This window comes from Equus przewalskii, chromosome 5 (assembly GCF_037783145.1).
Source record: "Equus przewalskii isolate Varuska chromosome 5, EquPr2, whole genome shotgun sequence".
Classification (NCBI taxonomy): Eukaryota; Metazoa; Chordata; class Mammalia; order Perissodactyla; family Equidae; genus Equus; species Equus przewalskii.
In genome coordinates, this window is record NC_091835.1 from 18,119,606 (window position 1) to 18,140,480 (window position 20,875).

The 20,875-nt window shown below is 41.0% G+C and overlaps 1 protein-coding gene across 5 annotated transcripts in view; it reads left to right on the top strand.

Annotated features, from left to right (window-relative positions):
- CAB39 (calcium binding protein 39) overlaps positions 1-20,875 on the top strand; it is an 83,506-nt gene that overhangs the window by 54,532 nt on the left and 8,099 nt on the right. For all 5 annotated transcript variants that reach the window (XM_070620139.1, XM_070620137.1, XM_070620140.1 and 2 more), the window contains 4 exons: positions 3,179-3,343; positions 5,540-5,658; positions 10,919-11,087; positions 18,152-18,211. In XM_070620139.1, the coding sequence (XP_070476240.1) occupies positions 3,179-3,343; positions 5,540-5,658; positions 10,919-11,087; positions 18,152-18,211 (513 nt within the window). The remainder of the gene's footprint in view (positions 1-3,178; positions 3,344-5,539; positions 5,659-10,918; positions 11,088-18,151; positions 18,212-20,875) is intronic.

The following is a 20,875-nucleotide window of genomic DNA, read 5'->3' on the forward strand; positions in this document are numbered from 1 at the left end:
TTTCCTAATGGGATTATTAGGAAGATGATCTATAAGCATTTAGAAAAGAAAGTAGTAGTCAGTAGAAATCAGCATAGGCTTAGTAAAAAGGTCAGACCAAATTAACTTTATTTCATTTTCTTATCTTCAGGTAATGCGAAAGAAGTAGTATATTCTTATTTTATCAAATTATTTAACCAGAAGTCTTTTGCATATGATTTGGAAATAGGTGCATACGTAAGTGGCTGAGCAGCCATGCCCAAAGATGATTAGCAGATCATTACTGAAAGAGCATGACGAGTAAAGCATGATAGGCTCCATTCATAGTTATTTCCTTTCAGCATTTTGGTTAATGATTCAGGCCTTGGGAGGCGTACCTATCAGATTTTCAAATAATACAAATATGAGGGCAGTAGCTGGTGTATTGGATGTCCTTCAGAATCCAGAAGTACCTCCACAGTGTTGAATGATAGGCTGCTAATGAGGTTAAATTAAATAGTGAGACGAGGTAAAGCTCTCCTTGCAGTGTCATTCAAAGATCTGGCTTTGAATGAATGATGTGCTATAATTGCAAAAATCCTTAAAGGTGGCCTTGGACTACATTAAAATTTGCAACATTTGTAGGAAAGTGGTGGTCTAGTGTCTTCTGCGCTGTTCCATTCTGCATAGTGTTGGAACATTAGCCCTATCTTTTTAGGAGGATAGTTCAAGAAGCTGAGTGGAGGTTTTCTGGAAAAGGCTATTTAGGGAAGACAAGCAAGCTGCCTTGAAAGAGGAGCTTTATGTGGAAGAGAAGTTAGGATACTGCCTGATCTGCAGTGCAGACCCAGGACCAGCAGACACTATGGTGAAGCACTGTTTGTCTCGTTATGAAATTTTCTAACAGCTGTCTGATTCTGAGATCTGCTAGTACTGCATGACTGGACACTGGAAATATTTAAGGCGAAGCAATGTGATCATTTGGTGAGAAGGTTAGAAGCTTGTGAAAGGGAGTACTGTGGATTAGATGATTCTTTAGGTACCATTAAATGCTGATGTCCTATGAATCTGCTAAGTAATCTCCTTGAAGTATATTTCTGATCATAAATACTTGTGTTTGTATAGCTTTTTATAGCCTTGATATTTTTCACATAGCCTTAATATTCTACTTAATATTCTCCTTTGTTGGTTAATTAGCTATAACTCTTTGTTTTGAATTTTAGTGGTTCCTTTAGGACTCAGAGTATATACCTTTAATGTACCGCAGTCTGTCTTCAAGAGATATTGTACTGCTTCACAGATAAGAACCTTACAACGTTGTACTCCATTACCTCTCTTTGAGCTATTGTTACCACATATTTTTGTTCTACATGTGTCATAACCCCAGAATATACTTTTGTTTATGCTTTAAGCAGCCAATTATCTTTTAAAAACATTTTTTAAAATAATAGCGGGAAAAATATTTTATATTTATCCTCATAGTGTATGTACAGATTCTTTGTCTGTAATGTTTTTTCCCTCTGGTTGCTTTTAAAATTTTCTCTTCATTGAATTTAAGCAATTTGATTCTTTCATGCCTTGGTGTAGTTTTCTTCTTGTTTCTTGTGGTTAGGACTTTTTGAACTTCTTGGATCCATAGGATTATACTTTTTGTCAAATTTGCAGCCACTGTGTCTTCAGTGCTTTGTCTGCCTTTCTCCTCCTGCGGGTCCTGCAGTCACACACACTAGTCTGAGTGCAGCCATCCTGTCACTCACTGCTATGCTGTCTTTTTCCCCTCTCTCTGTGTTTTATTTTGGATACTTTTTAATGCTCTGTCTTCATGTTTACTGACCATTTTTTCTGCGGTGTCTAATCTGCTGTTAATCCCATCAGATGTAATTATTGTTTTAGACGTAGTTTTTGTTTCTGAGTTTTTGATTTATGAGTCTTTTTTTATATCTTCCATACCTTTACTTAACATGCTCATTTTTTTCCTGAACGTACTGACTATAGTGATAATAACTTTTAATGCCCTTGTTTAATAATTTTTTTATCTGTGTCATTTGCAGGGCTTTTTCTGTTGATTGGTTTTTTTCCTTGTTATTGATCGTGATTTCCAGTTTTGATCCTTTCCAGGCTTGCTTTTAAACTTTGTTAGGCAAGACCAAAGCAGAGTTTAGTCTAAGGCTAATTTTGTATAACAACTGAGACAAAAACCTTTGAGTGCTCTGTTGATGCCCTGTGACTAGGAGGTCTTCCATAAGGTAGATGGGAACAAGAAGTATTTCCAGCCTTGTGTGAGCTCTGTGGTTCTGTTCCTGGCCTTGGGTTCTTTTCTCACACTCACATGCATGTACTTATCGGTTCTCAGCTAAAGAAGTGAAGTGAGTCTTTGCAGATCCCTAACACTCTCTTTAGTGCAGCTGTCTCCTCTCTGGTACTCTGCCCTGTGAATTTAGTCTCCTTGGCCTCTGCAGCTTCCCAGCTCTAGCTCTGTCTCCTCAACTCATGGAGACCACCTCTTCTGCCTGGCTTTCCTCTCCCTGTGATGTGGCCTGGAAATTCTCTCCGGGCAGGAAGCTAGGGCAATTGTGGGGTTCACGTCATTCGTTTCCCTTCTCTCAGAGATCACTCTTCTGTGCTGCCTGAATTTCAAAGTTTAAAATTCATTGTTTCATGTATTTCCTCCTGATTTTTAGTCTTTTTCATGGGGGAAGGTAAATCTGGCCCCTGTTCCTCCATCTTGGCCGGAAGCAGAAGCTCTTGAGTGACTTTTTATTTGTTGCTAACATTTTAGCTTTACATTCAAAGCCTCTTTCAGCTTCATTTTCTGCTATCACTTCCTCATTCCCTCCATACCTTTTCTCTCACAGACCCTATGCTTCTTCCTCTCCTGTATATCCCGCTCAAGCCATTCCTTTTCCCTGAATCTCCTTTTCCCTGCTACTTGCTTATCAGTGTCTCTCCATTCTTAAGGTCAACTCAGGTACCTCTGCCATGTTGTTTCCCTCCCACCTGAGGAGGAATTGAACCTTTGCTCCCTGTTCTGTTTCTACCATAATAACATTGTTTTCAGTGTTCAAGTGTACATGTTGTACACTTGCTGGCCTTCCATGTTGAGCACGTTATGTCCATCCCCATGAGAACACACCCCTGCTAGATAAAGTGTTTAACAAATATAGGTATGTTATATTTGTTTGTTAAAATGAGTTGTTTTTCTCCTCTCCCCCAAAATCAGGCTACAGAAGAAGTTTCCAAAAATCTGGTTGCCATGAAGGAAATTCTGTATGGCACAAATGAAAAAGAACCACAGACAGAAGCAGTGGCACAACTCGCTCAAGAACTCTATAACAGTGGGCTCCTTAGCACCCTGGTAGCTGACTTACAGCTCATTGACTTTGAGGTAAGAAATGAATTTCTTGTTTTTCGAAAACAGTGCCTTATTCATAGTCTTTTTCCATGTGTTCTCTTCTTTGAAACATCTTAAGATTCCTGCCCGGCTTGGCTCAGGGGTTACTGACCTGTAAGCCTGTCCAGGCTGCATGCCTAGTTGGTGGAGCCAGGGCAGAGACTCAGAGGTGTCTCAGGCTCAGGCCAGGTTTTCTTCCCCCTGTTTCACTGTATTGTGTATGAAGTTTCTTAGGTATTCATTGTGCCCTTTCATTTAGGTTGTATTTAATGAATAGTTACTGTTTTACAGAATTCACTCCTCCTTGGCTCTCAAGGAATAAACAATCTAAAAAAGACCATAGAATGTTAGAATTTTCAAGGTAGATGAGATCTTAGAGAACGTCCAGTTATGTCTTGTTTTTTTTTTTTTACCCGTTGAGAACTCATTATAGCAGAGGTCATATGTATTTTGTTTGCTTGGCACTGCTTTTAAATGTTTAAATTAGGATAACATTTGAGTAGTGGGAGATTTTATACAAAATTTTGAATTTCTGGCTTCTCTTGAAAAATTCGACTCTGGCAACATTGGGCCTGTAGTCCTCTGTGGCCCCTGAGCTGGAGCAGAGTAGCAGCTACCCCATGATGCAGGGCATCCCACAAGGGTGTGCTGCAGATGGCACAGCTTGCTTTTCTGTCTCAGGGCCTGCATTACCCATTTGCATCTCCTGCCTGACCTTGGTAGGTATTTGAGATTATTGGCCAAGCTTATACAGTCAGATCATGCCATGTTGGAGATTTAGTGAATTGAACAGTGAAAGTAATGGTTATTGATACCAGACTGAATAAACTAGTCTGAGAAGTGTGTCTAATAATGAAGGGCTCTGGCATGGTCATGAGCGGTCTCCTCTTTGACTCTTTGTCATGGGTGTGCTTTCTTTTAAGCCCCAGTGTTTATCATCCTGAGTGAGTGGATGTCTGTGCAGGTGCTTGAGAAACCACAGGACAAAATAACAGACTTATAGCCAGGTTCAATTTTGGAGAGGGATGGGAGGGTGTGGTTCATATGTTACTTGAATATAATATTGATAATAAAAGAGAACTAAAATTTATTTCTATCCTAGATAGATCCAGACAGAACTGGTATTTCCATTTATATAGCTGATTTCATGTATTTTTAATAGTGTATCAAATTCCAACAATAGCAATTTTTATTTCCTCTGCAAAGTTGGGAATGTACTGAAACATCTAGTTCTTTCTCCTTTGTCCACCCATCCCACTCCCCAGCCTGGACACTGAATTGAATATTCACTTGGGACTTTAAAGACATAAATTAAAAGAAGTGTATGCCCTTGAGACTTGTTCTTGGAGGTTGCCATACTGCTCCTGACCTAACCTGGTCCCCAGGATGATCTCTGTTGCTGGAAAGCGAGTGTTTTACTCATTCTGCTGCAGGCTTGTCAGCCTTGTAACAAGTAGCCATTCTGAAACATCCCTTGGGATGCAGTTCTCCATTTGTTAATTTCTTGTGCAACTTTCTGATTGTAAGGTTCACTGTCTGACAGTGATGTCCAGCTGTTTTGTTTAGTGGAGTGCAGTGGTATAATTAAGTTCTGATCTCTAAGCCGCTGCATCATGTGATATTTGGTATCTTCAGTATTAATCTATACAAAGTCTTTCCTGAATAGACCTAGTTAATAGGAGGGTATGTCTACTGTAGTGCCGTTAAAGCTCAGCTTCTTACAGAATTCCTTCATTTTTATATTCCTAGAAGAGTACAGTTTCTTTTCCTTCCAACACTGTAGAAGGAAAGTATACATGTTGTTTACAATACAGCATCCTGTTTGAAGCTGCTTGTTTCATTTGGGTGGGAATGAAATCCCTGAATATCATAAGCATATAGCAAGGATTTGTTGTTCATGTCTGAGTCAGCATGATTTTCAGAGTTAGAAATAGTGGAAATTATATGTAGTAGGATTTCACTTCATCAATGCATTATTCATGTTAAAAATAGTATACTATTAAAACTTAGAATTTGCAATTATAAATGAATAAATAAAGTAAGAAAATGTGATGTCTGTGAACATTTTAAAGTCAAATATTCATTCATAATTAGAAATATGCAATGCCTTGATTTAAGTTTATTTGGGAGGGTGGATGGGAATTTTGATATTTAGTCAGGTAAATATTTTAATGATTGTATTCCTAATAGGGCAAAAAAGACGTGGCTCAAATTTTCAACAATATTCTCAGAAGACAAATTGGTACAAGAACTCCTACTGTTGAATACATCTGCACCCAACAGAATATTTTGTTCATGTTATTGAAAGGGTATGTACGATGTACTAAACTTTATATTTTCAGTTAAAAAAATAAAAAGGAAAAATGGTCTTGAGCAAAAACAGGATGGTGACTGTGGGAAAGCATTTTCTCTAGTTTAGTCAGCTAATATTTCCGTAGATCTTGAACACATTTCCCTCCTTAAAATTCAACCTGTGAGCTAAATTGAATTTGAAAATGCCCATGGGAGTTCAAAGGTAGGTGAATTGTGAGCCTTTAAATTCTCAAATCACAGATGACTAAAGAAAAAAGTAAGTGCTTTGTGGTCTTATTTCTGTTTTCTAGGGTTTAGAAGGTTTAACTGTATGGATTAGCAGTTAAATCATGTATTTAAAACTGTCTTCTTTGGACAAGATGCACACTGTAAGGCAGTGAAAGCTGCCTAGTAAACGGAGCCTGGATGCTCTGTAGCTTCAGTTAACAAAGTCCACGTTTATGAAGTACAACACTTTGCTTTTTACCTGTGTGTGTCTACTCACTAACCCACTTAATTTAGTAATTCACAGTGCATCTTCCTGGAATTACTGTTGGACTAAGCAGGCACTTATGTTTGGGTAGTCTGTCAGTTTGGGGAAAAAAACCAAATAAGTCTAAAAAGTGAAAAAACAAATCTTCTCCTCCCTTATCACTGAGCCTCCCTGACTGGCAAGGTGACCTCCTCTCGTTTCACACCAGAGTCTTTGCCGCCTCTGGGTATGGTGAGCATCTGTTTGTCCCAGCATTGGTGGGGTTCTTTTAAATTGGCGGGCGAGCATTTTACTGGCATGACTGTTGGCGTGAATCAGCTCGCTCTCCTGCCCCTGGCTTTATAGCTTGCCTCACTCTGATTCATATCTCTGTGGTTTAACACTTCCCCCAAGTTCAGACTTGTTTAGACAAAGCGTGAGTCAGTGCGTGTGTTGGATGCCAGCATTCTATTTCCTTCTTTCTATTTCTAACTATCTATGTTGCTTCTTCAGATGTTGCCATACAGAATTTTTGGCATCTGATTTTTTGTTGTATCAATCCAGAGTGTGTATGTAAACATGTAGTGAGTAGTCTGAAATTTTGGCGTTCTTAGAGCAGCTTCCAGATGCCTTTGTGTATTTTTAAAGCCAGTATTTCCCTTTTCCATAGAAAGCAGTGGTTATTAATATTCATAAATTAGTTAACTCTGTGTTTTCACTTTAGAGTAGCCAGGGGTATGATAAGAACGTTGTTAAATGTCATGTAAAGTAAGACTTTTGAGATACAATTGAAAGAAGCAATTTAAAGCTCTATTCTGATCTGGCCAGAGCAGAACCTCAGCTAGGAGGAGAAGCATGGAGAACACATTTGATGTTGGGATCCAACAGAACCGCTCTCTCCCACTCTTTTTAGCCTTTATTGTGGAAAATGTATGTAAAACTGGAGGGAATAATACACAAACCCTTTCCTACCCCTCCCTAGAGTTAGCAGAGGTGAGCATTCTGTCGTCGTTTCATCCATTCCTTGCCTCCTTTTTTCCCTCCTCACATATAACATCGCTTCAATACATAATACATAAAGGATTTTTAATGTAATCACAATACCATTTACAAACCTAACGTTATCTATAGATAATTCACATATGTTCAGATTTCCTTGATTTTCACCAAAAATGCCGTTTTTCAGTTAGTTTGTTTAAATCAGTTCCAAGCAAGATCCACAAACTGAATTTGGTTAATAGGACTCTTAACTCTCTTTCAATCTGTAATAGTTCCTGCCGTATCTTTTTTTTTTTAATACAATTCCATTTATTTGTTGAAGCAACTAGGTCATTTGTTTTGTAGAAAGAATCACATACTTTGGATTTGTATCCCTCTTGTTTTACACGTGATGTGTGCCTCTATCCTCTGTTCTTTTAAATTAGTGATGAAGTCTAGAGGTTTGATTAGATTCAGATTCCGTTTGGGTGGCAGGAATTCTTCATGGATGGTACTGTGTACTTCCTATTGGGCAACACTGGTTGTCTTTCTTCTGATAACGTTTGGATTGATCAGTGGACACAGGTGTTGTCGGTCTAATCTGTCCATCATGAAGTTCTCCATCGACCCTTCACCTCATGGTTTAGTATCCATTGAGGATCATCCCTTGGATTCAAATGGAGAGTTCCTAGTTCTGTTATTCCATCTCAGTATATTCAGTATGTTTCTTTCCTTATCAAAGACTTCGTTATCCCAAAATACAGTCTGTCTGGGAAAGACAGAATAAATGCTTGATTCTTTCACTTTATCATTTTTTAGTATAATTAGGTGGTGCCCTAGTCAATTCCTTAGAAGAGCAGTGAGTGTTATTGTGTAAGCATCATTATGAACTCAAGTTTTGGGGTTTTAAAAAATATTTGATGTGTCTCAATCCATTGCGGTCGTTTTGTCCAAATTTTTATTTCCAAATTGCCTGCCCCATTTGGGCCATTGGGAGCTCCTTCAGGATGGCTCCTATGACCAGTTGGCAAGACCCCATCCATCTTTGACAGCTTCCTTCCTCTCTGGTACAAGATGTCCCTTCCTCATTTTGTATGGGTTCCTGCCTCAAAACTGGCAACAGCCATTCTTCAAGGAGCCCCGTGAACTACCTTTTAAAATTTTTGTATTTTGTTGATTAATTAGTTTAGACTCCTTTCATACTATGTGCCTATCTGCTCAGGCTATAAGTACTTTGATGTTAGACATTTGGGGGAGTTATGCTGCCAATATTAGTATGCATTTGGAAATAATCTTGTTGCTAGTGTTAGACTGCATCAGGAAGCAGACATTTTTTCACTGGCAATTTAAATGTTAATGTGCTCTCCACTCTAGTGCTAACAGGTTGTACAGCGTAACTGTTTGCCCTGTACTTATTGGTTTATGGTTTAATCATTTAAGACAAACTTGACAAACTGCCATCAAAACCTGCCCAACTTGTTGTACCAAACTGTCTTATCCTTGTCTTCCTAGTCTCTGCCTATTAAAGATCAGCAAAAATGAATTGTATCATGAGGCGTTTTGTGAACAGAGGTTTTGGTCATCTAACAGCCAGTCAGCATTCTAGCTACCAGACCATAGGTGATACAAAGGAATGCCGTTTTGATCTTGTTGAGGATCTGTGACGAGCGTAGGCACCACAAAAGGGTAATTCCACTAGGTAGCAGTTAGTACTGTAGGATTTCAGGGGATACATATGGGCTTCGTAAGGCAAGGCTTGCTAACAGAGATGGACTTAGGATGGAAGTTCCAGATGGTTTAGAGTTTGCATAGGCAGAAAAAAGAGAGTAGGTACAGGACAGGAATGAGCACAGTGATTGGCAACAATAAGGAGATATGGGAGTGTTGTATGGCAGAGTGGGAGATGGTGCTGTGCAGAGGGGCAGAGCTGATGAGGGCCTGGACACGAAGCCCAGCAGTTTGTCTTTATTCGATTAGCAAGAAGAAATCATTTTAAGCTCCTAAACTAGAAATGCTGTTGATACACTTGTGTGTTGGGTAGATTTGTTAAGACAGAGCCTGAACAAAGATGCAGGTTAGGGGACACTTGCAGTTCTCTAGGTGTGAGTTCATCCAGCAGTGGGAATGGATAAAAGGAAAGGAAATTAAGGTGTTTCAAAGAACTATTACCAAGGACTAGCGAGACTGAAGATGGGAAGATTGGAAGTAGATAAAGAGGTGGGAGGTTTAGAACTGCGCTGTCCAATACAGTACCTACTAACCACATGTAATTATTTAATTTCAAATTAAATAACATTTAAAATTCAGTCTCTCAGTCATACTTCCCAAATTTCAAGTACTCAGTAGCCACATGTGGCTAGTAGCTACCGTAATGGCCAGCACAGACATAGAACATTTCCGTTATCAAAGAAAGTTCTCTTAGACCTGTTTTAGAGTTGTGTATCTTTAACAAAATAGTGATGCCAAATCATAGAAACAAGGAAGCAGAAGGTGGGGGGGTGGGTCTAGTTTGCAGGGGGAGATGAGATTTGATTTTAGACACAGAGAGTTTATGGTAGATCTTTACCTGAAGTTGTCCGGAGGCCACAGAAGATGTCTAACATAGTTCAGGAGTAGACATGAGTGAGGGAAATTTAGGACTCATGGTGGGAACCAGGAGATGCTGTGGGCAGTCACTTGCAGGCCGGAGGCAACGGAGGAAAGACCTCAGCCCTGAAAGAACTAGGCACAGTCTGAGGGGTAGAAAGGAGAACTGGGAGAATTTTTTCTTCTTTTAAAGAGAGATGCAAAGATCAGCACTCTCGGGACACTAAGTAGTAGAATTTGTGTTAGGAGAAGAGACCTTTTAGCCAAGAGAAGGTCTTTGCTAGTAGAATGTTGGGAAATGGAATTTGATTGCAGGAGACTGAGAGTGGCAAAGACATTAAAGCAGTGCATGCAGCTTGAAAGGCAGTGGAGGAAAAGAGTGATGTGTTTGAGCAGAATGGCAGAGTCCACCCTGAGAGGTTGGTGCATATCAGAAGGGAATATGGCTGAGGAGAAACGAGGTTTTCTTTTTGCTCACAGGGAAGGGAGAGGTGAGAGATGCCGAGATGAGTGCAGAGGAAGGCTGTGTGGAGAGCTGATGCTCAGGAGTCCCCGGTGCTCCCGGGAGAACCCCTAGGGCTTTCCTTGACAAGACACTTGGGAAGCCCCCAAGGCCAGCCTTTCAACTTGATAGGGTTTATGTGTTGCCAAGAGTCTTGAAAGTACTAATTTGGAGTATTGAATTGAAACAAAAAAATATAAACGCTGTGTTTTTGATAGACTTATTTAGATACTACGAATTTGAGAAACTATTTTGTTTCGTCTTGTTTTTTGATTCAGCTTCTGGTTTTTCTGAAGTGTTGAAAGCACCACATGTAAAACTAACCCCTATTTGGAGGTGTGACCCTAAATACTTCTCTTGAAATCTTTTAGCTTAAATAATGAACTAATGTTCACACGCTCATCCTCGTGGCTGTTATCTTTCTTTGGGTTCAAGCAGTCATCAACGTGTGTGTGTGTGTCTGTGTGTGTGTCTGTGTGTGTGTGTCTGTGTGTGTGTCTGTGTGTGTCTGTGTGTCTGTGTGTGTGTCTGTGTGTGTGTGTCGTTGTGTGTGTGTCTGTGTGTGTGTGTGTGTCCTCTAGAGTGGTCCCCCTGAGCACAGATTCTACTGTGAGAGAGACACCTTTTGTAACCTGCCCTGGTCACTTAGGACATGCCTGAAACTTCCTGTTCTAAACATTTGAACTGTTCAGTGTTGGAGTTTTAAAAGAGCAGTTGTATTTGTTTTTTCTTTTTGCAGATATGAATCTCCAGAAATAGCTCTAAATTGTGGAATAATGTTAAGAGAATGCATCAGACATGAACCACTTGCAAAAATCATTTTGTGGTCAGAACAGTTTTATGATTTCTTCAGATATGTGGAAATGTCAACATTTGACATAGCTTCAGATGCATTTGCCACATTCAAGGTAACATAAAAACTACAGACTTGTGAATATACTTGTAAGTCAAACTAACAGGTGTGTTGTTTTTCCTAAACCACCTCTACCCTCCTTGACTATACACGGCTGCCCTCTAGCGGGAAGAGAAGATATATTTTATATGTGTGTGAGTGATTTAGGTATGTGTGGAAGAGTCACAGCTTAAACAGGGTGGAGAAGTTAGATTCTAACATTTGTCTAAAAAACGAAAGTCCTGTGTGGTCAAAAATACACTTTTCTCTTTGGTTACCCATCAAGTACAATATATAGATATACAGTAAATCTGACAACCGGGTTTTTCTCCTATGTTGGAACATACTGCAGTTTCTTTGGTTAAGCACCAGATGAAGTAGTTGGCTTCTTGTTAGGACCACAATAATTTGGAATACATATATCTTTAAGTACTCGGACCACATTTAGGACAGAGGTTTCCACATTGTGGACATCCCTGGGGAACAATGGACTTACCTCTCCCATCTCATAGGTGGGGCAGGGTGAGAGGTCGGGGCAGAATCATCTGCACTAGTCAAAGCATTATGTGTCCTCCTATCTCTGTCCACTTTATCTCCCTGTTGTGTATTTGTATAAATTAAATACACGTATGTTGTGTTACCACTGTACAACATGCACATTTGTGTTTTGAATTGCAAGGTTCTGTGCTGCTTAAGGTATACAAATAAAGCAATAATCTCTATTAGTGTTTTTCACAATGAGAGTAAGCCTTTATATGTTGCATTCCCTTATAAAATGTCTGACCTTCTAAGTGAATATTTAGAACTGCTATTTTAAAATAATCAGAGTTAGTATGCTAACCTGCAGACTACTGTGTTCAGAAACGGTAAACACCGTTACAGTGAGAAGTGGCAAATTTTCTGGTGAGGGTTCAGTTTTATGATTATAAAGAGCTCCTGAGATAATGAGTACATGCCATTGTCTCTGGGTAAAATGTGTCCCTCCGAGCAAATGAACACCCTTAAAATAGGATGAAAGCCTGGGGGACCTAGCCATTAGGGTTTCACATTAAGTGAGAATAAAGTAGTAATGGTGGGAGAGGTGCCCAGGGATTTATTTTCCTGAAACCATTAAAGAAGATGTCCGAAGCCTTAGGTGAGAACTCAGATACTTGTATTCATGTACAAAGCACAATGAAATGAGTTTGAGATTATAACGTAGTGGTAAATATGAAGTCTTGGGTATCACTGCACTTGGTGGGACAGGACCTAGGGGACGGGTGTGCCCCACTCAGAAGTAGCAGACCTGTAATGAAGGGAAGTGTAGTGCACCATGTGGAAGAAAGCTGTGGGCCTGAGAGTGGCAGCACTCTGGGAGCAGGAGGGTAAGGGACGAGGAGAGGAGCAGCAGTGTGTGGGACAGTGCACCGACCGCCCAGCCAGTGGAGGACATGGATGGCGTGCTCCTGGCACAGATGGCAGGACAAAGAGGTGAGAGAGATGTGCTAACTACATGCCAGAAATGTGACTTGCAGAATCTGACAGTCTTCACTGGCCTTGCTGATAATTTCTCTCAGTAGGGTTACTTGTCTGAATTAATTTCTCACCCAGGAGAAAACGATAATGATGGCGTCACTGGGTTAAGCAGCCCTGTCGGGTCATGGTAGCCAGATAGGGAAAGGCTGGGCAGAGCCAGGCAAGTTGTCTCTACCTAAAGCAAGGAAACTTTAAAAAGCATCATAGGATTCTAAGGATGAGCTCTAGAAGAGAGAGCATTGAGAAGCTGGCTTAGCTTCTGTATCTCAGCCGCTTCTGATCACATAGAAAGAGGGGAGCTAAAGAGGCCCCTGAACAGAGAGCTCTCCAAGAAATAAGAGAGAGGCCCAAACGAAGATAATGTATGGAGAGGCCCAGACCTTGCAAACAGACCGGAGCCACCTCCTCACCCTCCCTAGAGGAAGCTCCACTGCGCAGGGGACAGATGGCCAGGAGCCGTCTCACAGCCTCGCGCTGAAGGCGCTGACCAGGAGGCGCAGACAGCTGCCCCTCCTGGTTTGCTGGTGTCCTCTTTGCAGAGAATATTTCATAATGGGAAAGGAGACCAGATCCACGGTTCGTGCTTTCCTCTGAGAACGTGACCAGCAAATGCACCCTGTGCACAAAACCTGAAACAGATGCAGCTCATCCCTAACCCTGAGTTTAAAGCCCCTGGAACAGGTGCTGAGTCTTAAAAGGAAATGAAAACTACTTGCTCTAAATGTGTCAAGATTCATAGCTCAAATGAATGGGTACTGAGACAGTTACGTCAGTAGCGAAACTTTTGTTAGTGAGGTTTTTTGTGTGTGTGGTTTTTTGGGTTTGTTTTTTTGGGTTTTTTTTGAGGAATTACAGAGATGGCAGGGGCATCAGAAGGCCAACAAATATATTTCCAATTTTCCAGAGTAAAAGAAGGTAGATTCCCCAGAGAGGCTGGTGGAGCTTGGAGCTTGATGTTATCCCTGAGTAAGGTTCTAGAAAGTATTTCTAAAGAGATGATTTCTGAGCACTTTGGAAAGGAAACCGTGTACCCACAGCCAGCATGGATTCACTACGAGTAAGTTCAGTCACATTCATCTCTTAGCTGCCAGTGGGTCAGAGGCTCAGCGGCGTGGCCGCCGGGGTTCGCTGCCCAGCTCTGCTGCTGATTTGACTTGACTCTTCACCAGCTGAAATGTGGGTAATAATACTAGTATGTTAGGGTTATTGTGCCACTCACAGTATGTGTGCAGTAAATGGTAGCTGTTAGAATGATTTGTTTGTGACAATGAGGGTATGCCAGATGTTGGATAATTGTACAGATCTATTTCATGGAAACAATGAAACGATGAGGAGCTAGATGAATTTTCAGCATAGTGATTCACAACTAATTGAATGCATAAAGTGCTTCAAAATAGATTGCCATCACCCTGAGAGAAATTTCCAGTGGATATCCACTGGGCTTTGCCTCCACTCAGTCCAGTTGAACATTTTTATTAATGACTTAGATGAAGGGTGACAAGGCATACTTATCAAATGGGTAGGTGATAGCCACGAAGGGAAAGATAGCAGATAGCAGTGGTCCTACAATAAGGCTTCATAAAGATCCAGAGAGGCCAGAATATAACAGGATGAAATTGCAGATAACTGAGGTCTTCCACTTGAGAGGACCCAACTGTATAAATGTGGGGGAGGAATAAAGCACAATAATAACAGTTAACACTAAATGTAATAATTACTGAAATGTAGGTAACTTCTTATGATACTCAAACAACCCTATGAAGGAGGTACTGATATTATCTCCTTTACAGATAAGGACACTGAAGCCTAGAAATGTTGAGTGAAGTCAGACAGTAGATGGGGAATCCAGAGTTTGAACCCAGACAGTCTGACTACAGAGCCCACTCTGAGTAAACAAAATTCTGAATACATCCAGTAAAATTAAACAGTATGATGATGCTGCCACAAGGCTACATGTGACCACATAGTGTGTGACCTAAGGAGCTGTTGATGGTCTCACCCCACTATAAGCTTATCAGGTAACAACACATAAATGTGTTCCATTCTAGGCGCTACCCTTTAAGAGGCACATAGACAAATAGATGACTTTCAGAAGACAGTAGATGGTGAGGGGGACTCAGAACCTGTCATTCGAGGAGTGGTTAAAGGGACTGGACGTATTTAGCCTGGAGAAGAGAAGACTCGGTAGGGACTTGCCATGAGAGCACTACTTGGATTTGAAGTGGGGTCCTGTAGAAAATGGATGAAACCTATTTCTGTCAGCTCTGACAGCTTCTGGAAATAACCTGGGGATAGGATTTGACTCTAGCACAGGAAGGACTTTCTAAGTCTAAGAGCTCCGAAGGTGAACCACACGGTTAGAAGAATTGAGTTTCTTGTCCTTGGACATAGTCAAGCATCAAGTGGAAAATTAGGCCAATCAGCTTGCCAAGGCTATGTGAAAGGAAGCCTTCTGGATTAGCAGCATTTCTTCAGGGATTCCAGGACTATCTTATCACGTGATGTTTTGGGCTCAAACTCTCGTAATTTTTAGGAATCTTTTTTAATTCAGCCCACCCTAAAAGTTGGCTGCTCAATCTGCTGGACTTGGGAGATGATCCCTGGCCTTTCTCCAAGTTATGCCAGGGCCTGGGTGTACTGGACTTTAGACAGGCGGGAAATCAGGAGTCCTGTTCTTCTCCCTGCCTCTGGCGGACTAACAGCTCTGCTGGTCTGGGACCACATGCACCCTGTATCCTTTGCAGGTGGCTGACCAGAGGCTACTGCATGACCTTTTTCTTTCATCTTCCATTCTTTTGGTTTCTGTCCCCCACACCGTGGTTTGAGCTCTCCAAAGCTCCTGGCTCTAGTCCCTGGAGTAAAGTTCCTTCTTATCTCTCAGTAGATTGAGGCTCTGCCCAAGTCCGCACCTCCCTTTTTCCCAGCTTAGTGTCAGCCTTTTTCTTGGTGCTGGCTCTCCACAATTGTTCGTTTCCTACCAATGTTTTATTCTCCCTCCAGGCCCTGGCATGGCCCTTCTTAACAAACGACTTCCATCCTCTCATGCACTGGAGCCTTGTCAGAGCACCTCTTTTCAATCTCTCCTACCCCAGGGCCATTAAGATTTGATTCCTAGATTGGCAGTGGTTTCCTGAGTGTCCTGGTCTCTTTAAACTAGATGATAACAAATAGGATCTCCCATAGATGGGGAGATGTTGGAGGCTTTCCTTTTCCTGTGTTGCCAAACTAGGAGCCTCTTGCTCCTACTTGAGATATCATTCAGAGTAAATAGTCACCTTACTCAAACCTTCAGTAAAATTCTGTTGCACAACGTGGTTAGGACCTTTGCTTTTTGGAGCAATACTTTCTACCTGCCTGTTCCTAAGAATCCAACCCCAGTTGAGAGCCAGTGTCTCTGAGACACCCTCCTTTGGCACTCTCTTCCGTCAGATTATGACAGAGTGGTGAGTGCCGCACTGGGTTCCTTTCGCTGTCCTTCCTCATATTGGCCTCAAGAGTGATTTAGCCACAAAAAAAGTATAAGAGATACTTAGTCTCACATGGATCCTAACACACAAATCCCTTAATCTGCTTATTCATTAGTTCATTCGGTTCTTTCCGCAAGTCTCTAGGAGCCTGCCCTGTGTCGGGCACTGTTCTTTAGGTGCTGAGGTTCGGCAGTGACCATAGACAAGCCCTGCCCTTGAGGCTCCTACGCTGGGAGACCGCCATAAACAGACTGCACTGCGTGTTAGAAGGAGGGGAGTTCTCCTTAACACACACGTTTACTATGTTCCCTTAAAGTTCTCAAGTTTCTCTCTCCCTTACATCTGACCCTGTGGACCAATATACTAAGATAATATAAATCTCCTATCCTTGCCATCTCCTCCTTCCCCATATAGAGAAGCTTCATGGCACTTCTTTCCACATTCTTGAGGATACTCAAAATAGACTCCAGATTTCTGATTTTGCCTGTTTAATCCCCAAGGGAGATTGGGAAATAGTTGGGCAAGTCTTTCCTGGACATACGACATACCCTGCCCAGCAGTTTGAACACCTGTAAGTCTTTGGGGTGGAGTTAGAAGCCATTTTAAAAGCATGCTTTGAGGACTGCTTAATGTGATGTTTTCCCAAACATGTTCCCTGATTGTGTTGGTTCATTCATTTATTTAATAAGACTATGCTCTTACTATGTGCTGGGCACTGCATAGGTGCTGGAGATTCAAAGATTAGTAAAAATAGACATAACCCTTGTATTTATAGAATTTACAGTCTGGCATGAGAGACACATTAATCAGATAATCCCACAGATGTGAAGTCACAACTGTGATCATGCTTTCATGCCAGTGACCTGTCAGGAGGGATCCCTACGAAGTGATACTTGAGTCGAGGTCTGAAGGTAGTAGGTAACTGGGCTGAGGGCAAAGTCTGTGCAGAGAAGGCCTTTCCAGGCAGGATGTTAACAAAGTAGGCAACAGAAGAGCTCCCTGCAGAATCTCTCGAGACTTCAGGGATCCCCATGAGGGAACCAGAGCTGTAGCGCTCTCTACGTCTGTTTGACCATAGGACATTTCTTAGAGCACTTCTCAGGACCAGTATAACCCTCGGACACACTGCAGGAAACACCAGTTCACCATACCCTGGGTAACTTTCACATATAAACCTTAAGAAAACAAGTCAGGAAAAGTTGCTTCAGAGGAAGGAGATTATTGGCATCAACCTGTCCAGTAGGCAGCTCTAAAGTGCTACTCATTAATTCACCAGATATTGACTGGCCATTCCTGCTGTCACATGTCCGCGTTCTCATTCCCACCTGGTGAGACCAAGGCTGGTCCATTGCTAACTTCCAGATCCTCAAAGGCAGGGACCACATCTTTTTTGTTTGTAACCCCAGCACCTAGAACTTTACCTGGCACATGGTAGATATTTTCTGAATGAATGATCCTTGAGTTCTTCCAGGAAAATCCATGGGGTGAGGCATAAGCTCTGTTTCATAGTTATGCAGAATTGGACTCTAGGGCATACTGATTTTTGATTCTACATTTTTGCAGCATTATTCTGCTTACTTAGAAGTTAATGTTTATAATATGATGGGGCTTTTAAAAAACATTCTATGTCTGTAAAAGATTGCATTAGATATGAAACTGTAGTTGAATTTAGGAGGAAGAAAATGGAACCTCCAATACATTTTCTAATAAAGGAAATTTCCTCTTTCCCCACCAGGAGCAGTACTCTATTTGACATTTTACCACAGCTGTTTACTTTTATTTCACTTCAATTCTTTATTCCCTTTGTTTGAGTTGGTATTTCCCTTGCCTTATATGTTGTTTTTTTAAATTTTTCCTTCTAAGAACTGTAGACATGGGACTAATCATAATCATTAAATCACAATTTTAAGTTATTGATTGTATTTATTCTGATATAGAATCAACATTTTTAATATGATTCATGTTCAAATGTTTTTAAGTATAGTCATTTTTAACATCAGTTTTTATCAGGTAAAATGGCGTGGAATGTTTTAGGATTCTCTTTTCTAAAAGAACCTGAATGCAAAACAACTATAAAAATATATTTTTCTTTTTTTAGGATTTACTTACAAGACATAAATTGCTCAGTGCAGAATTTTTGGAACAGCATTATGATAGAGTAAGTACATGAAATATTATTCTGAAATAGAAAATTGTAATTTTTGTTACCAGAAATGAAAGATTTAAATTAGATTTTGTGCCAGAATATCTTTTTGCATGTGTAATGTTTTAAGATGGTGCTAAAGTCATTGCTGTACTGAAATGAGCTATATAGAGTGTTCCTTGGTCAGAAGCAGACTTTTTTCTTTGATTGACACACTGCCCTTTGCATCTGTTCTTGCTTTAGGAGAGGAAAATAAAGCACTTTGCTGCTGAATGATAATATACAGTTAAGATAAAAGGAAAATTATTATCTGACTTCCTAACTCTCCCTTCCTTTCCGTCAGTTGTTCACATTCCTGCTGCTTACAAATAGCGAGAAAGGGAGGCAGCAGCCGATAGGATGAGAAGAGCGCTAGCCTAGAGGAGGCAGGACCCAGTTCTGCCCCAGCTCTCCTGCCGACTCCTTCTGGCCACAACCAAGGCCATTACCTAATGCTGGAGGACTCAGAAGTCTGTCCTTATTTGTAAAATGAGGACATTGGACTAGCCCAGCAGTAAGGGCCTTCCAGCTTGAGTCGATGTCAGACTTCCTGGTAATAGAAGGCCCAGAGGTTTGTAACTGATTCTGAGTGCTCTGATAACCTGATTGCCCTGGACCCTCAAGCAACCTGCAGGCCAGTGTCAGATGTTCTCTTCCACCACGTGCCGGCTCTGCTCTCCATGATGCCCATGAGTAAAGTCCTAATGCCATGCTAGTTTAACTTACACGTTTTCCAAGATCTCAGAGGTGCTGTTAGAGAAGATTTGATAAGAACAATCCACTTAAAATTTCTATTTCTCCCACAAGATTTGGCTTAGGTTTTCATTCTTCTACTAGTGATTTGAATTTTTGAAATCCTAGATGTTAATACTTCATTGTTTGCTTTGCTCTTCAACTAAATTATAAGATTCAGTCTTATAAACATCTTAATGAAAGTGAAAACCTCTGCTTTCTGCTTCCTTTGCGTTCCTTTTTCCCATCTCCCCTCCCGGTAGCACTGTAACGCACTGCTGAGTGCGTAGTGAGTCCCTCAGAAAAGCCTCAAGTGAATTTCAACCTCGCTGGCCATTTATTGTTATTTCTGCCCGTGTGCGTTTGGATGTGAATGTGTTTGTTGGTTTAAAATGACAGCACGGTCATCTTGTTGGTGCCTTTCTATAGTAGTTAAAACACATGGGCTTGGGCACAAGACTGCCTGGAGTCTGGCTTCACGTCCTACACCGTGTGCTGCCAGACCTTGGGCAGCTGCTCTCATTCACCCTCTGTGCCTTCAGGATCTTCAGCCCTAAAAGAAGGCTCATGATCGTACCTTACTCCAGGGTTGTTTTGAGGATTAAATAAGAATGTGTGTGTCAAGTGCATGACCCAGGGCCTGGGACAGTAAGCATCTAGTAAACTTAGCTGTATTATTTTTATTAACACATGGTCTCAAATTTTTCTAACATACCAGTACCTTAATTTAAAGTCTACCAAAGATACAAACTAAATTTCTAAGAAATTTACTGAAGTGACATCAGTTTAATTTTGCCATAAAATATTTTCCTGCATGTTATTAATGGATAACATTGATTAATAGGATTTTAGAAAAATTCGTGTGAGGCAACTAACAGAAATGTATACATTAAAAGATTGCAGTATCTGTAAAGCCAAATAGATGCCCGTTACTCAAAGGAAACCACCTTTTCTAGTCCTGGGACCTGAAACAAATTTGTCCCACTGGCACTCTTAGAGGGGAATTAAATCACGGTGTCACATAGTGGACACAGTCCTCAAGGTGACTCTGCCATCAGTCAAATGCTCAACTATTGCAGTTCCCTGAGAGCAAATCCTTGAGGAGCCCAAACAGTGCCCATCCTCTGTCCTAATCCTTATTCCTAAGTCAAGGACAGGATCTGACCCATCTGGAGGAATGTTATGGACATACTCTTTGGGCAGTTCTCCGTGAGAAGAATTTCTTACAACTAAGACTTATGGAGCAGAAAATGTTAACTTGCATTTTCTGTCAAGAACTTGGGGTGTACATATTCTGTTACTGGTTAAAGACAGATCCAATTGTTTTGCTCATCAGTTTGATGATCATTTGAGGAGAGGGTAGGGTTAAAAGTCTTCTCTGAAAAGAGAGAAGTCTAACTTGCTTGCATACTAAATAGATGGCCATCCCACCTCTGCCTAGAGGTGAGCAAAAGGAATAATGCACAGGCAGTGCTGGGTTAGCTCTAAACCAAGGGTCAGAAAACCTTTTCCACAAAGGGCCAGAAAGTAAGTATTTAACGCTTTGTGGGCCGTGTGGTCTCTGTCAGTTCTCCTGTCTGTTGTACTGCGAAAGCAGCCGTAAACTTCATAAAATTCATAAAGGAATTTGTTTACAATAAATGAATGAGCATGACTGTGTTCCAGTAGAACTTTATTTATAAAAAACACACAACAGGCTGAATTTGGCCTGTGAGCCATAGCCTCCTCTAACCACAGATGATTGCTGGCCTGATAAGGACCCATCATAAAGCATAGGCACTACGAGTTTTAGCATGTCAGACTGCAGAGCAGGCTTCCTTACCACCAACCACGACCAAGGAAAGCCTCAGTAAAGCACTGACAGCCAACAGAGTCATACTAGTACTGCAAACTTTGGGAACTCCAAAA